Genomic DNA, 18,112 nt, shown 5'->3' on the forward strand with positions numbered 1-18,112 from the left:
GACAAGCCATGTGTATACCAACTCTCTGGTATTTAATTAGGGCATGTGAATTATTGAGTCTAAAGTAGGTCTGGAGGACCGTAAGGCAGTGTAGCCATCATTAACTATTCACCACAACAACATTATGTTACTTCCAAACATTTGCATGTGTGACCATACTGTACACACACAATAACAGACTTGCCAAAAGTATCCAGCCATCTGCTTGCACCTCAGGCCTTGGCTCAAAAACAAATGCCAGTAAGATTGATGGGTTTTGGATTCTAACCGTTATAAACAAAAAACAGAAACTAAATATAGCTATATAGAACAAAATGTTTTTGAAATGTTCTTTAGTGGAATGTAATTGAGATGTTACTGAGACTCAAGTGTACATATTTTTTACGGAGCTGGGAGAATCATCCAAATTACTGTTAACCCTCTGTCATTTTGGGTTTCTTGGTTCTCGGTTGGTACAACCAAAAACATACATTTATGAAAAACATAGCACTACACAAGTCGGTTTTATAAAATACAGGAAAGACAGTAGAAGCCATAGTTTTTAATGATGGTCCTCCTGGTTTGACTAAACATTTTTTATGAAAAAGATGGGTTGTCCTATATTTGAGATCTAAAGATGTACAATGCATCACAGTTCATATTAAGACACCTTAAAATAAGTGTTGCCTCTCAACCAAGTAGGCTTCATCAGTTCATGCTCATAGACTTGGATTACAATACGATTCCCTATAGCTGGGTTACATATGACGTTATATCCATTTTTCTTCTACGTGGCTTAATTCACACAATGGTCAAGCAGCTTGAGTGTAGCATTAAAACAAGTGAGAGTGAGGATAGAGTTTGAACAGAAAAGACCGTATTGCTGTTCTGTTCTTGGGCTTTACAGTATTTCAAATAGACAGATAGGAAAGAGCTTTCATTGAGTTCCGAAAGAAGTGGTTAATAAAAGGTAATAAAGTCAGGGAAAAAACTAAAGTGCGTCGAAAAAAATTGCTCTAAAAATATCACTTTCGTCATCTTGTGGAATATAATCGGACATTGCTTCTGTCTGCAGTGATCATTTTGTCAAATGTTTGTTTGAATATTTGATTTGGTTTGAGAATCTTTCTGTGATGCAATTAAGAGTATTCTCAATCTTTACTATATTAGTAAATATTAGTGTTTGACAGCAGAATTAAACGTAAGTAAAGGACAAGAGACCGCATTGGGTTGTGTTCTTTTGTGGTTTCTATGCCTAAATATAACTACAAAGACCTGATTGTGCAAATAAACTAACATCATGTGTCATCATCTGCAGTGTTTCCCATAAACTGCCAAGATACCTGTGGCGGTGGGGGCGTGGATATGGGCGTGGATATGGGCGTGGTCACCGTGACGTCATCAATTAATTTGCATAATGTACTACAATGTTATGATTTTCTCTAAAAAGGCTCAAAAAATGTATACTTACTAATTAATAATAACGGTTTTGTTTTAAACGTCCATCCATCCATTTTACAATATAACTACAACACTTTATGTACATATTTATTTACAGATTTGAACAATAAGTTATTCACTGAAATATATTTATTAATTGTGGTTCTTACAAAAAATATATCTTATAAAATATAAAAGCTAAAATGTCTCTTAAAGCTCTGCCCCTTTAATTCGTGCATACTAAATAATTTAACTTTAGCCTACTACTACAACCATATTATTTACCAGCAACATAAAGTGAAACAAAGGCAGAGGTGTCCTGCCACAGTCAGTAACAAATAAACAGAAAACAGTAGTAGTCAAATACAAATAAGGCAACAAGAGAAGTATCCTACACTTCTCTATTGTAAAGTAAATCTGAACAGCCTATATGGGCATCTACATCAGAGAATCTGGATGCGCTCGCTCAAATCGTACATGGCAGAAGTGTCGCAAAAGTCACGCAAAAAAGGACAGCCAAAAGAGGGTTCCTGTTTTTCCCAGATCACAGATACGCAGGCGCAGATTGTATTACACACATGCACTTTTGAATGTGCCGCACACCTTGTATTACACGTTAACGAATGTGGATGCGCTCGCTCAAATTTTACACAGCAGAAGTGTCGCAAAAGTCACATTTAAGTAGACAGCCTATCAAGTGTTCTTTCTGATTAGGGAGAGATAGACAACTTAAAACACATGTACGCGGGTCTAAAACACACATACGCGGATTAGAATAAACACACTCGGATTTATAAACAGACCCACAAATTATTACACACGCAGTCAAATTGGATTTCACATGCACAGATTGAAATACACGTTTGCACATAGTTTTGCTATAATAATACTTCCATACTGCCACAACGCTAATTAAGGAGTCACGAGGAAGACTTGATATTAATAATAATAATAATAATAATAATAATAATACCTGGGATTTATATAGCGCTTTTCTAAGTAGCCAAAGTCGCTCTACATGTAGAACCCATCATTCATTCACACCTGGTGAACTCGGAACACATTAACCAATAAATAAACAGAAGATGTACTGTACATTCTTTAGCCACGACACAAGGCTTATTTTTTAATATAACACAAAATTAATCCCGCATAATAAATACCCCCCCCCCCCCCACCAGTCCACATAACCCAACAATGACAACGCCTGCACAAAACACTCCAAGCCACAACCTGATACACAGTTAGCCACCCACAATTTACACAATGAAAGTATTTCCCCAAGTTCCCAAAGTTATATACGAGACATGCACAAACGAGCACACGATTGATAGTTAGAACTACTGTAGAAGCCACAGCGTACTCACGATACCACGCATCTAACTCGAGTTATCGTCTGTTTGTCCCAGTTCTCCTCAGGCCAATGGTAGTCAATCCACAAAAAGGTCATAAATAAGGATGTAATCCACAAGGTGGCTTCGCAACAAAACAATCTGGCTAACAAGTGGTCCAGGTGGAAATAAATACTTCCATTTTTATTTGCCCACAACATTTCATACTAGACCAGGGGTCCCCAAACTTTTTGACTCGGGGGCCGCATTGGGTTAAAACAATTTGGTCGGGGGCCGGGCTATATACAGTATATATATATATATATAATATATATATATTTTATATATATATATATATATATATATACACTACCGTTCAAAAGTTTGGGGTCACATTGAAATGTCCTTATTTTTGAAGGAAAAGCACTGTACTTTTCAATGAAGATAACTTTAAACTAGTCTTAACTTTAAAGAAATACACTCTATACATTGCTAATGTGGTAAATGACTATTATAGCTGCAAATGTCTGGTTTTTGGTGCAATATCTACATAGGTGTATAGAGGCCCATTTCCAGCAACTATCACTCCAGTGTTCTAATGGTACAATGTGTTTGCTCATTGGCTCAGAAGGCTAATTGATGATTAGAAAACCCTTGTGCAATCATGTTCACACATCTGAAAACAGTTTAGCTTGTTACAGAAGCTACAAAACTGACCTTCCTTTGAGCAGATTGAGTTTCTGGAGCATCACATTTGTGGGGTCAATTAAACGCTCAAAATGGCCAGAAAAAGAGAACTTTCATCTGAAACTCGACAGTCTATTCTTGTTCTTAGAAATGAAGGCTATTCCACAAAATTGTTTGGGTGACCCCAAACTTTTGAACGGTAGTGTATATATTAGATATATATAGCACGCTTTCCGCGCGCGCGATGATGTCACGTTATCGATGAGAAAATTTATTTTTAGACAATATGATTTGCCTGAGCGGCTAGGAGACACCGTGAGTAGCAAGCGGTACAAAATGGATAAGAAAAGACAGAAAAAAATATATAAATTTTTTTTTTTTTTTTTGATACTTGGGACTTCCCGCGGGCCTGATTTTGGACGTTGGCGGGCCGGCCGTAGTTTGGGGACCCCTGTACTAGACTGTTTTGTCAGGCTGGGTCATTACGAAATTAGATTAGACGCTAAATTCGGCTGTGAAAAGACGGCCATTGCAACATTACAACTTGGTTCGAGGGACCACAAAATGAGTTAGGGTAAAGTGTTGTTTTCCTATGCTTTCCACGGTCTGAATCAAGGAATTATAGGGCAACTAGACATGACCTTTTAACCCTGGCTAAGGGTGAGAAGAGTGTACCACTGCAGTCGAACTACAACAGAACACGTCATCTTCTCAAGTATGGCCCGTCACCAACCCCTCCTTTCACCACCTATGGAGGCAACTCATTCCAAGTTGCACAAAGGCTGAATTGAGCTGAAAGGACTAAATAGCAGCACAGCTCCTGGCCATGGCGGCTCAAACCAGCTGAATGGTCCTCATTGTGTCCTAGTGGTCACAGGGGGCTCGCAGAACTGGGTTGTTTCCTAAGAGGCCATTTGGCAGGGCTGTGTTCTTATCCAAGCAACACAGGAACAGGCATTTCCACTTGGTTCAGAGGAGGTCTCGTTATGAACTTAAGAAAGCCGGCCCATAAAGCTAGTGACAAACTCCATGCATTCAGGCAAAAGGGCCTCACTTGTTCACATTCACATTGACCTATATAAGTGAAAACATTCTATATTTAGCCAAAAAGATGTTAGCAACAAAATACTGCTAGTGACAATTGAATCAAATGCAACATCCTGGGTCTAAAAACATCCATTCTCGGACACTGGTCAGTTTTTTTTTTTACTTTTTACAATGTCAAATGTTAAGATTATTAACTGTATTAGCTACTGTGCAATACAAAAACAATAAAACGGTCTACCTTAATAACAAATGACAACATGTAGAGACTAGCCAGGCAACCTGCAATGAGAACTAACTACTGAAATACTTGGCCTCTAATTGAAACTCTAACTCTATTGCAGTGCCTTTTACAGCTCTGTCATCCAAAGTAATAAGACACACTAGAGCAGTGCTTCTCAATTATTTTATGTCATGAACCACAAGGAGGACAGCATTTTTTCTAAGATCCCCCCTGAACTGATTATTTAATTATCTGTATAATGCTCTGTGTGGGTTACATTTGTATTTAATTCTCTTATTATCAAAATAGATACAATAGCAGAAACACCATCTGCAGCAACCTGTAACAATTTGTAACATTAAACATGACTGCTTAGTCTGTGTGATTTTCTATACACAGAAAAGGTCCAAAATATTCACTGGGCTGTGCATTTTTATAAATCTAACAGGAAGTAACAGTGTTTTTAAAATGTAAACATTGGTCACTTGTAGTTTTATCAGCATATTTATTTTCAAAAAGAGCATCAATATTGCTTGTATTATACCTAATCAGAAGGGATTAAAAGTGCATATTTGAATTTTACTTTTTACATGGAGGGATGGACAATTCGAAAAGCCTTGAATGATTAAACTAGGGCTGGACAGATAAAAAGATATCATCATATGTTGCGATAAACACGCAATCAATATCAATAAAAAATGTGTTTGATAAAACGTCCTATTATATATCCATCCATCCATTCTCTACTGCTTCTCCCTCTCGAGGTCGCAGGGGGGATGGAGCCTATCCCAGCTGCATTCGGGAGGAAGGTGGAGTGCACCCTGGACAAGTCGCCACCTCATCGCAGGGCCAACACAGATAGACAGAAAACTTTCCCAGCCCTACTTTAACCTTTTAAATTTTTAACTACTGTACTTCAGTCTGAACATTTTTAATCAAACAAATATAGCCTTTACCAATTCTTTCAAACTTATTTGACAGCATTTGTCTGTTTTATTACACAATCAACTGCAATGCACTTTTCTGTCACTCTGCCAAATGCAAAAAAAATCTTCAACAATGACAACAACAAAAGTAGATGATTCTGCTCCTATTTAGTGGCTGCAGGGAGCCATTTTTTGCACTGCACATTCCTTCAAATCTGGGCTTCAAAGTTGATATGAGTACTCTTAACTCTTGCTCAATGTTAAGATGAAATCTGTACTTTGTTTTTATTACAGCAACAGCAGAAAAACCTATCTCACAGAGATAGGATGTTGCAAAGGATAGTAGAATGACATAAAACACAAGGATGTTGCAAAGGATAGGAGAATGACATAAAACACAAGGATGTTGCAAAGGATAGGAGAATTACATAAAACACACATTGGTCTTTTCTCATTTCCTACTGTAGTGACAGTGAATCTAAAACTATGTATGCTTCCTCGTACTTCCAGGTCTTTTTATTCTGGTTCTTGTTTTCCTTTCTGCTGACGACAACCCCTATTTTTTTCCATTCCTGTCACGAACTTCTCCATCTCTCCAACCCATTAGAAAACATGTTAATAGTAATTCATAATAACACAGATTTGTTTTTAAATGTACTGAAAACATTGTTATACCCTTTTTAAAGAAAATATATGCATCATTGCGGATTAGGCAAACTATATGATGACATCATGCCCCCACCACCACAGATTTGGTGGCAATCTGGAGGAACCCTGCATCCTGAGTCATTGAGATTGGTTTTACACTGCAGGTCGAAGTTCCCGATAGGCCTGGGCTGATTACACATTTTACTCAACAATATAGTGACCTACAAATTATTGCCAATCATAAACTACAGGTATATTACTGCCATCATGTTTTTGACAGCAAATAATAATACAAAATAATAATGCATGTATATCTTTTCAAATGCAATAAACTTGTATTTCTTGTATATTTAGGGCCCGAGCAGCGGAGCAAGCCCCGCGATGCAGAGCACCGCGAGGGCCCTATTTAAAATTCTGTTTTTTCTTCTATATGTTTCAATGTCTTTTTGAGGCTCTCAACAACAACAAAAAGTCCCCATATTTTGAAAGCGCATCAGGTATGGCGACAAATTTTATATTTTGGGGGTCCCAAAATTGGTGGGTCGGGGCATCGGGAAGGACATGACCGCAAGCATTATGCATGCAAATTTAATTATTGACAAAGTTGCACTTCAATATTGAAAATGTAGGCAGAAGTAGAGTTACTTAATTGACATTAAAGTTAGGACCTTTATAAACACTACAGCATAAACAGATTAAAAGGTCGTATGGAAAAATAATTTAATCTGGCAGATTTCGAGCAAGGAAACACTAACATGACATGACAAAATGACAAATGTCTGTCAAACGTTTGCAGCATTTTTAGAAATGCTAGTTTTACAGTATTAAATGGCAGCATGTCTTATAAATAAATAATGATAAATGGGTTATACTTGTATAGCGCTTTTCTACCTTCAAGGTACTCAAAGCGCTTTGACAGTATTTCCACATTTACCCATTCACACACACATTCACACACTGATGGCGGGAGCTGCCATGCAAGGCGCTAACCAGCAGCCATCAGAGGCAAAGGGTGAAGTGTCTTGCCCAAGGACACAACGGACTTGACTAGGAAGGTAGAAGGTGGGAATTGAACCCCAGTAACCAGCAACACTCCGATTGCTGGCACAGCCACTCTACCAACTTCGCCACGCCGTCCCTTGGATGATGTAGTGATTTGAAGCACACTTTCTGTGAGCGCACACTATTTTGCGTTGTTTCGTTTGAACTCACTTTGTACACCAAACGCCCCAGTGAGTGTGGACTGTTGGGTGGTTGTGTTTTAAGTGGGTGTGCAAGTTTGTCGTATTCCCACACTGGTGCAGTGGCATTTGGTTTTGTGATCATTTTGTCCATATTCGCTACTACATGTGTTGGTCACGGGCTAATTTGTTGCACTGTGTGATGCTAGCGGGCCGGCGGCCCCGCCTCCCGCACAAAGAGTCAAAGACACTTAATGAAGAACAAGCGCATTCCCCCCCTTTTTTTCCCCCATTCAGCTATGGCACAAACGCGCGCAGCTGCTGAAACCAATGAAAAGCGTGAATGCTCTGAAGCCATAAAAACGCATACACATGGCAATTTAGCAACGCTGGAAAACTTACCGACTTAAAGTTCATTTATCGTTCGGTTGATTGCCTTATCAAATATCGGCCCAGGCCTAGTGTCCGATTCCAAATTGCATTTGTTTGCATATGTGACAGTGTTTATTGAACACCTAAAACAACCTGCACAATGCCAAAAACAAACAAATTACTACACAAATACCTACATAGGGAAGTTACAACACAGGCAAGACTATATCATTATTTGGGGTAGACATACTGTAAGTGCTTATATGGCACAGATCGTTCTATTTGACTCTCAATGACATCAAGCATGGGTCAGACAGGGTTTACACTGCAGTTGCTTTAGCATGTATATCAAACGCTCATCCACATTTAGAAAAAGCCTGACAACAACAGAAATGGAATAGGTAAGAAGACAAAACAATGAATATGTGCCTCTTGCAATAACCAGCTGTATGCCAAGAAGAAAGAGCAGAATTGTCCTCCATTGTTGTCCTTTGTTTACTCTCTAATGAGTTAATTAGTGGGTTTACAGTTATACGTTGTCACATTGTAATGATGTCACGCAATAAAATGCACACAGAGCTGACGATGGATAGCCATGGTTAAACATCACAATTTCAACCCACTAACAGAAGTGGACTGAGCATAATAACTGGAAATGTCTCACGATAGCTTAAAAAAACATGAAACGCAGCGCTTAAGCGCCTGATTGTTACAGGCATGACTGTAAAGCGTATTTGTGTTAAGAGGCAATGCAATGATGCGGATCAATACTGGCGACCTCCTGTTTAGAATAAGCAAATTGAAACAATTTGACTCACTCTCAGCTGGAAGAATGTGGCTCAGGTGCCTGAAGCAGTGTGTGTGTGTGTGTGTGTGTGTGTGTGTGTGTGTGTGTGTGTGTGTGTGTGTGTGTGTGTGTGTGTGTGTGTGTGTGTGTGTGTGTGTGTGTGTGTGTGTGTGTGTGTGTGTGTGTGTGTGTGTGAGAGAGAGAGAGAGATGTGTGAGCAACACTAACAGCTGCTTGGGGGAGGGGTTGACATGTACTATGCTTCAGATGTATAAAATAGTTTATTACAATGCGTGCACTCATGAACAAAATGGAATGACCTGTGGAAAATGTAATTTTATGTTATTACACTGTCATGTGGTGGATGTTTGTAGGGTTCACCAACTGACTTCCGTTTTGTCCCATAAACCTCAAGACCTTTTGAGAAATGTGTAAATCGCCAAAACCAAAACCCAGTTCCATAATGGCACTGGTGCCAACTTAAGCAGCAGTACTCAGACTGAAAAAATAAACTATTGGCGCTTCATTTCAGTGCTAAATGAATGCAGAGTGCTTGGCGGTGATATTGCACACGTAACGGCTTAAAAGTAATGTCTGATTTTGAATGCATCATTTAATGTACATAATTAATCGTCTATTCAACCTGAATGTCACAAAATACAATAAGAATAAAAAAGTTTTAGAGCGATTTTATTTATTTTTTTTACAAAATTTTTCTTTTATTAGTATCAGTTCAGGCATCATTTTTAAAGTCCAGATGTGGTACACATATCATTAAATTAGAAAGGATACCCATCCCTAATTTAAACTGGGATTGTGACGTAAACTATCATGATATTTAACTGTGGGATATCATGAACAATGTTGTCTCACCACACATTTCTTTCCTGCTATAAACTTCTTAAATGTTCTTTGATGAGTCAATCACTGCTTTACATGTCATCATAGGATCTCTCCTCGTGCAAGTAGCTGAAAATTGGGCCAGGTTGAAGTCACAGAAGAAGAAAACAAACACGGACATAGACCGGCTAGGGCGGTGAAGTTAAACAATTAGATGTACAATCAAGTGTGGATTCACTTAGGCTTTGAAACCAGCAGGGCTATTCTAGTGGCCGAGTTCAGTTCAAAGCTTGGGGGACAAACATTTTTGCAGCAAATTCCTAAAACCACTGAGTGCTCCTGTTGTATAGAGTAACTTTGACATTTTAAACTTGCTAGGAAACAACACATTGGGGTCCAAACTTGTGATTTACATAACTTAGGCGTTCCTCAAGACACCCCGTTAAGTCCTCCTCGTTTTGGCAGTTACAATTGTTTTTCGTAATGTGATTTATGTAACTAAGGTGTTGATGTAGCTTGTTTACTTTAGATGCAGTCAGTAGTCATTTCTTCAACTTCTTTAGTTATACTACTGGTATTTCTCAAGGTTCTATTTTAGGTCCTCTCTTTTTCATCATTTGGCCAATTCAACTGGTGGCCTGTGAGTTCAGTTTAAAAATGTGTGTTTTGCAGCTTATTCTTAAAAACACTACAGTGCTGTCAGAGAGATGATCTTTGACTAGCTTTTTCACAGAAAGTCACTCCTTTACCTCTGAGAAAATAAAGAGACCAAAATCAAATGTCTACTGTAGAGGACGCTGGCTCTCCGGAATATTCAAAATAAGACTAATAATAAAAAGGAGAAAAGAGTGTCTGATGTAAATATGATACAAACATGCACAGGCAGCCATGAGTCAAGAAATATATATTTTTTCAAATTTTTCTATTTAAATGCTTTTTATTTACATTTATACTTGATAGATTTTAACTACTTCAGAGACATGACATGTTTTCTGAATGAGTTTAAAATTGTGCTACCGTCAGACTAAACTAAAATCTTCTTTTTTTTTTACAGTTACATGCATGTTAGCACCCTTTGAGGAAAAAAAAAAGTGTAAAACTTCAAATCGACAAAGTGCTGCCATGCAAGCCCCGAAAGAACATTTTGAAAATCAAGATTAAAATTCCTGCAATTGGGTGCATTTCTACACTATATTTTACCTTTAGATTTATTCTCATCGGCCAACTTTTTTGGCTGTCTTTTTGACACTTACAAGTCCCATATAATGTACCACAGAATTTTTTATTTTTTTTAGGAGATCATTTACTAACATTATTATCATTGAAATTGATGTTGGGACATAACCATAACCACAACACCAGGGGGAGCTCCACTAACCACGTTAAACCCAGATTCCGAACTAACAAAGGTCTTAACTCATTCTCTTTCTATGCCACATCAATGTGGAATGCGCTCCCAACAGGTATAAAAGAAAGGGCATCTCTATCCTCCTTCAAAACCGCAATAAAAGTTCACCTCCAGGCAGCTACAACCCTAAACTAACACCCTCCCCGGATTGCTAATAATCAAATGTAAACAATCAAATGCAGATACTTTTTCTTATGCCTTCTGATCTCTCTCTCTCTCTCTCTCTCTCTCTCTCTCTCTCTCTATGTCCACTACTTGCTGTCCATATCCTACCCCCCCCCCCTCCACACCCCTGATTGTAAATAATGTAAATAATTAAATGTGATTATCTTGTGTGATGACTGTATTATGATGATAGTATATATGATAGTATATATCTGTATCATGAATCAATTTAAGTGGACCCCGACTTAAACAAGTTGAAAAACTTATTCAGGTGTTACCATTTAGTGGTCAATTGTACGGAATATGTACTTCACTGTGCAACCTACTAATAAAAGTCTCAATCAATCAATCAAACATCTGTTTACATCCGTCTTGTCAAAAATTACCTTTTCGCTGGCTACTGATAAATACTAACGGTGTTTGGATTGTAATCATCCAAATATGATTAGCAGCAAAGTGGACAGCTGTCAACATTGTGGCTCGGAGTGCGAACGGAGGCAACAACAAGTAAGCTAGCTAGATGGTTAGGTAACTAGCAAGCTTGTTTTGGTGCTCTTGATCGTCCTCCCGTCCTGTTACTCAGTGCGGCGTTTAGGCAAGAGGAACAGCGAGTACCTGCAGCTGAGGAGAGTTCAACAAATTGTGTGGTTTGTATTTTTTTAGATATTTCATTATAAAAAACGCGTAAGTGATATTTTGACGCAAAAATTAATGTTTAAAAACACAGATTTCACATGCCTACAGTTACAACAGTGTCATTGTTTTTGCACTATTGCTGTTTGTACTCCCGTAAAGATTTGCTGCCAAATAAACTATGAGATTTATTTTTTATTAGTTTCTGTTTAACCTTTATCGCAGCATCGCCATATCGAAATATTATCGTTATCCTTAAACATTTGTGACATATTGTATCATGAAGGTTTGATTGATTGATTGAAACTTTTATTAGTAGATTGCACAGTTCGGTACATATTCCGTACAATTGACCACTAAATGGTAACACCCGAATACGTTTTTCAACTTGTTTGTATGTTCCACATAAAGGTACCTGGCTAATCCGCGCTGTAGCCATAAATCTGCACAGCAAGCATATCCAAGCTATCATTGCAGCAATAGAAGGTGTACACTGCTCTGTTCCTAAGATCCCCCCACTCATAAAGACTTTATAACAAGGGTGCCCAATGTTGGGCCCGGGGTCCATATTTGGCCTGCCGGCCTTTTTCGTTTGGCTTCCCAAATTCAATAGATAGTATTCACCGCACGTCACGCCCGGCTCATTAACTATGTGGTGGGCCAGCGAGCGTCTTATGTCAAAGCATTTTGAGCGGCATTTTGCCTGTCTCAAAGAAAAATACCCAATGCTTGACATATTGTAGGCTGTTGGAACCGTTCAAATAGCGAAAAGGATAAATGTTTTTTACAGAGGTGTCAAGATTTTACGAAAACCGATAAGAAAAGTGTCACGCACAAGTTTGCAGTGATCACTTTGTTTGATATACTTTTAACATTTAGTATTTCACATTTTAGTATTATCTTGATATTATTTGTATTTGATCTTGTTTCAGAGTTCTTGAAACGCATTTTTGCTACAAGTGTTTCTTAAAGCACCAACTCTACAAGTCTAAATAAAAGAAAGCAAATGTAAGCCAAACCTAAAAGAGTTCAGCTTTTACCATAGTCAGCAGTCATAAATGAAGCTTTAAGCACATACCCAACGTGGACATCTATAAATATATTTTGATAAAGACGAGGAAAAACATGCGTACTTGTAACAAGGCAACAAACATGGCTGTAGACGCAAAGTTACAATCTCGAAATGCAACCTTACCCGAGCAAAAACGAAGCATGATTTATCCGAGTCTAGATACCAATGTCATAGACCCAGCCACACACAAAGAAGTTGTAGACCTCCATGCTTTTCCAAGTTTTCATTTGTTTTGTCGTGTAGAATGCTGTTTGGAGCACCGGATAGTTCAATATGTCTGGGAACTCCAACGGATAAACCTTGACATCACTCGACAAATCTTTTTTAACCCTAAAGTATATGGATCTATTCCAATGCATAGTTTGATTTTTTGCTAGTATCTGCTTTTAGTAGTAAGAACTAGGCCCCTTGCGTACTCAGATAGTTTGCACCCTTTTCGCTTCACAGTAGCCATGTTGCAGTGTTTCCCATAAACTGCCAAGATACCTGTGGCGGTGGGGGCGTGGCTATGGGCGTGGCTATGGACGTGGCTATGGGCGTGGTCACCAATACATCATCGAGTAATTTGCATAATTTACTACAATGATATGATTTTCTCTAAAAAGGCTCAAAAAATGTATACTTACTAATTAATAATAACAGTTTTGTTTTAAACGTCCATCCATCCATCCATTTTACAATATAATTACAACACTTTATGTACATATTTATATACAGATTTGAACAATAAGTTATTCACTGAAATATATTTATTAATTGTGGTTCTTACAAAAAATATATCTTATAAAATATAAAAGCTAAAATGTCTCTTAAAGCTCTGCCCCTTTAATTAGTGCATACTAAATAATTTAACTTTAGCCTACTACTACAACCATATTATTTACCAGCAACATAAAGTGAAACAGAGGCAGAGGTGTCCTGCCACAGTCAGTAACAAATAAACAGAAAACAGTAGTGGTCAAATACAAATAAGGCAACAAGAGAAGTATCCTACACTTCTCTTTTGTAAAGTAAATCTGAACAGCCTATATGGGCATCTACATCAACTATATGATTTGCCTGAGAAGCTGGACACGGGGAAAAAAAATAAAAATAAAAATGTTTATTTTTTTTATTTGTGGTGGACGTAATTCTTTCGTGGCGGGCCGCCACAAATAAATTAATGTGTGGGAAACACTGATGTTGGTTTGGTGGCCCACCACTTCATTTACTTCTGTTCAAAGGTCACGTGACTGAATACAATCTATACATACATCTGCAACCTACTAACAAAAGTCTCAAACAATCAATCAAACACACTGACCTCTTTCAAACTCCCACAACCATTGATAGCATGTCTGCAAGGTTGGCTAGTTGCTATTTATCCATAATAACTTTATTATTTACATTTGATTGCTGCTTATGGCACAGGGGTGAGACCAGACAAACTGTGCTTCTTCCTACTCCTTTTGGACGTTTGATCATCTGAGCAAAACTGTGCACTTGTAAAGTTTTAACATGTTAAAAAATAAAAATGAATTGATTGGCTGATTGATTTATTTACATTTAGGGTATTTGTGTTTTACACTTAAAATTGCTGTGTTTGGCCCGTGGCCCTGAGACACATTTGTACTTTGGCCTAGGGTTGTACGGTATACCGCTATTGGTATAGCACCGTGATACTAATGAATCATATTCGGTACTATACCGCCTCTGAAAAGTACAGGTCCGCCACCCCCATCTCCCCGCGCCCCCGTCGTCCTCATGTCATGAAATTGCTGGTTTACAAGCAGAGGAGCGTGTTCGGCAGTACACAATCACAGAGTACTTACAAGCAGACAATGTGTGTAAACAGAAAAAGGAGAACGGATGCATTTTGGCTTAAAAACTAACGATAAAGGTGAAGTTATAACACTGAAACGCCCTCCGGAAGAGGTGCTTTAAGACATGGCTAGCTAGCTAGGGCGGCTAAAGTCCAGCCCCAGTCTGCAGTGTTTTAGCTATTTCTAATCCTCGCCTCCATGGTGACAAATAAAGTAAGTTTCTTACAAGTATCATCCCTGCAGGACAAGGAATAGATAAACATGTTTCACTACACACCGCAGCTCACCGGCGTCAAAATGTAAACAAACGCCATTGGTGGATCCACACCTAACATCAACTGTAATGATACCAAGTACAGTAGCGTATCTAGTCGATACTACTATGATTATGTCGATATTTTTTGGCATCACAACATCTTTTTTCATTTAAAAAAAAAAACGGAATATGTCGAACAGACAACCGTAATTTGTCAAGTGTGGGCAAAAGCGTTGTTAGAAAAGTAACATTATTGCTAATATGTAGCATCATTTGAAAAGTCACCTGCTAGAGAATGAAGAGTGCTTGAAACTCTGCATGTCAACATCTCCGTTCGGTGCCACACCAACAAAATGCCGAGGCAACCATTTCCACATCAACACCGTATGAAAAAAATAGTCAACAACAGAAGGAGATAACGTCCGCAGGAACCTACCACATAGCGAAGGACATACACTATTTGATTTCCTATTATGCAGCTCATTTTTATTTGACAGTTATTGAAATATCTTGTGTGACATCATGCACAAAAGTGCACTTTATTTGTTTTAAACTATTGTAGTGGTGTTCTGTACAAAAAGGTGCACTTTAATTTAGTGTTGTTTTGCTATGTCATCTTCATTTTTTTTTTTTTTTTTTTTTTCAGGCAATGATATAAAAAAGTACAAAGTTGACAACACATAATAATATAAATTAATATAGTGCAAAAGGTAATGTATAGTATGTAATGCATGATTGTCCAGTTTTGCCTGAAAGGGAGAGTCTTAGTGACATCATGCACAAAAGCGCATAACAGCTTGTTTTAAAATGTCTCTGACAATCTTGCACTTTCTGTTTTGAAATGACATGAATGTTTGTGCCACTGCTTAATAACTGTTTAATAAATACAGTTTTGGTCAATTGACTTAGTTGTGATTTCCCTCTCTGCATGAAAGTTTAAAATGAGCATATATTAATGCAGTATGAACAAGAATGTTTTAATGTAGACACTAACCTACTCAGTGGCCTATTGGTTAGAGTGTCCGCCCTGAGATCGGTAGGTTGTGAGTTCAAACCCCGGCCGAGTCATACCAAAGACTATACAATGGGACCCATTACCTCCCTGCTTGACACTCAGCATCAAGGGTTGCAATTGGGTGTTAAATCACCAAAAAAGATTCCTGGGCGCGGCACCGCTGCTGCCCACTGCTCCCCTCACCTCCCAGGGGGTAAACAAGGGGATGGGTCAAATACAGAGGACAAATTTCACCACACCTAGTGTGTGTGTGAGACAATCATTGGTACTTTAACTTTACTTTAGAACAGTGGTTCTTAACCTTGTTGGAGGTACCGAACCCCACCAGTTTGATATGCGCATTCACCAAACCTTTCTTTAGTGAAAAATAAAATGTTTTGGGTTTTTTTCAAATTCAAGACAAAGTTATACGTTTTTTAGTAACACTTTAGTATGGGGAACATATTCTAAGTAACAAAGACTTAATATAGAGTGTTTTGGACACTAGAGGAACATATTCTAAGTAACAAAGACTTAATTTAGAGTTATTTGGTTAGGGTTAGGGTTAGGGTTAGAGGGTTAGGGTTATAATAAGGCAATGCCGAATAAGGCATTAATAAGTACTTAATAATGACTAGTTAAGAGCCAATATGTTACTAATTTGCATGTTAATAAGCAACTAATTAATGGTGAATATGTTCCCCATACTAAAGTGTTACCATGTTTTTTTTACTGGTGCACAAAATGAACCGTGGATGAACATCACCTTGTTCAAACAACAAAACCAACACCTGCAAATCAGTGTGACTTCTGCTATTGCCGTATCCGTAATATGCCGATATGGAGAAGTTTTTATTTACACGATGAGTCGGGTGTGTCTTGGCCTTCGCCGAACCCCTGAGCCCGACTCACCAAACCCCTAGGGTTCGATCGAACCCAGGTTAAGAACCGCTGCTTTAGAATCATCATACTGCTGTGATTATATGCATCAAGTGTTCATTCAAGGCTAAGGCAAAATATCAAGATATATATTGTGTATCGGGACAACACTACTTTGGTCCTTGGAAGCAAAAGGTTTAGGCTTTAAAACATGACATCACAACCCATGGTTGCCCTACACAAGTCCCCATCAGTCCATAGTCTGACGTGCAGTTTTAGTGCGATAAAAACAACAGGGAACTGAAACCAGGTATGAATACGCATCACTTCCTACAAGAAGTCCGGCTTGTTCTTAAGTACACCATAAGCAAGATGACAGGGGAGTCAAGCCCTGACAAGAGGGCCCTTGCCTATGGCCATTGCTGTCACACACACACACACACACACACACACACACACGCGCAAACACACACACACACACGCAAACACACACACACACACACACACACACACACACACACACACAGCTAGATCCATAAGTACATAGAATCCGGTTTTCAGACACAAAGGTTTAAAGTGAGAATAGAAAAGAAGCAGATGTGTGTCAAAGCAGTCTGTCATGCACTGCTAGCTTGTCTGCCTCCTACATCCTGTTGGAGCTGACAATAAGCTAGGTGCTGCCGCGTGCTGCCATTGACTAAACTGTACAGACTGGCCAACTACAGCAGGAAACAATGAGCGTCATATTGAATTAAATACACATATATATTTATCCGTTTTCTACCGCTTGTCCCTCTAATTCCCGTCCTCCCCTCCATTCACGGTGTTTACCTTCAGACAGCTCCAGGTCCAACTCAGCCAATTGGTCTCGAACCTCCTTTGGCAGGGCTGACAAATCCACGCCGCGCTCCGCCATGACTTGGCCAGAAAAAAAACACACACCCGGGCAGGCGTGTTGAAGAAGACGCAGCGCTGACGTGAGGGGAAAGCTTACAAAAGAGGGTAAATAAGGCGCCCTCCCTCAAGACACGAAGCAAGCATCGGAGGGGGAAAGACAGTCCGTCCGCACCGCCGGCCGCTCCGCCATAATGGGAGAGACCCAGCCGCGGCAACAGCCGGTCACGTGACTGCGTTTACCTCGCCTGAACGCTGTGTGCGAGCACCGGAGGAGCAGCGAGAAACTGTTGCGCCCCCTGGAGGCGCAGGCGCAGAAGTACATTCAAAACAACTCTGGAAAAGACAATTTCTGTATTTATTGATTGATTGAAAGTTTCAGTCAATTTACAACAATTGTGTGTGTAAGAAATTGAAATGCACCCCCTTTGGTCAAAATTAATAGAAAAAATAAATAAGTATGTATATAGAAATATACTGTAATAACTTCAATCAATCAATCAATCAATGTTTATTTATATAGCCCCAAATCACAAGTGTCTCAAAGGGCT

At 38.8% G+C, this 18,112-nt stretch overlaps 1 protein-coding gene across 1 annotated transcript in view; it reads right to left on the reverse strand.

Annotated features, from left to right (window-relative positions):
* dip2ba (disco-interacting protein 2 homolog Ba) overlaps positions 1-17,774 on the reverse strand; it is an 80,987-nt gene extending 63,213 nt beyond the window's left edge. Inside the window, exon 1 of the mRNA XM_062052880.1 lies at positions 17,499-17,774. Within this exon, the coding sequence (XP_061908864.1) occupies positions 17,499-17,583 (85 nt within the window). The 5' untranslated portion in view covers positions 17,584-17,774. The remainder of the gene's footprint in view (positions 1-17,498) is intronic.
* Between the last annotated feature and the right edge of the window lie 338 nt (positions 17,775-18,112).

Source organism: Entelurus aequoreus, linkage group LG07 (genome assembly GCF_033978785.1).
Source record: "Entelurus aequoreus isolate RoL-2023_Sb linkage group LG07, RoL_Eaeq_v1.1, whole genome shotgun sequence".
NCBI classification, from domain to species: Eukaryota; Metazoa; Chordata; class Actinopteri; order Syngnathiformes; family Syngnathidae; genus Entelurus; species Entelurus aequoreus.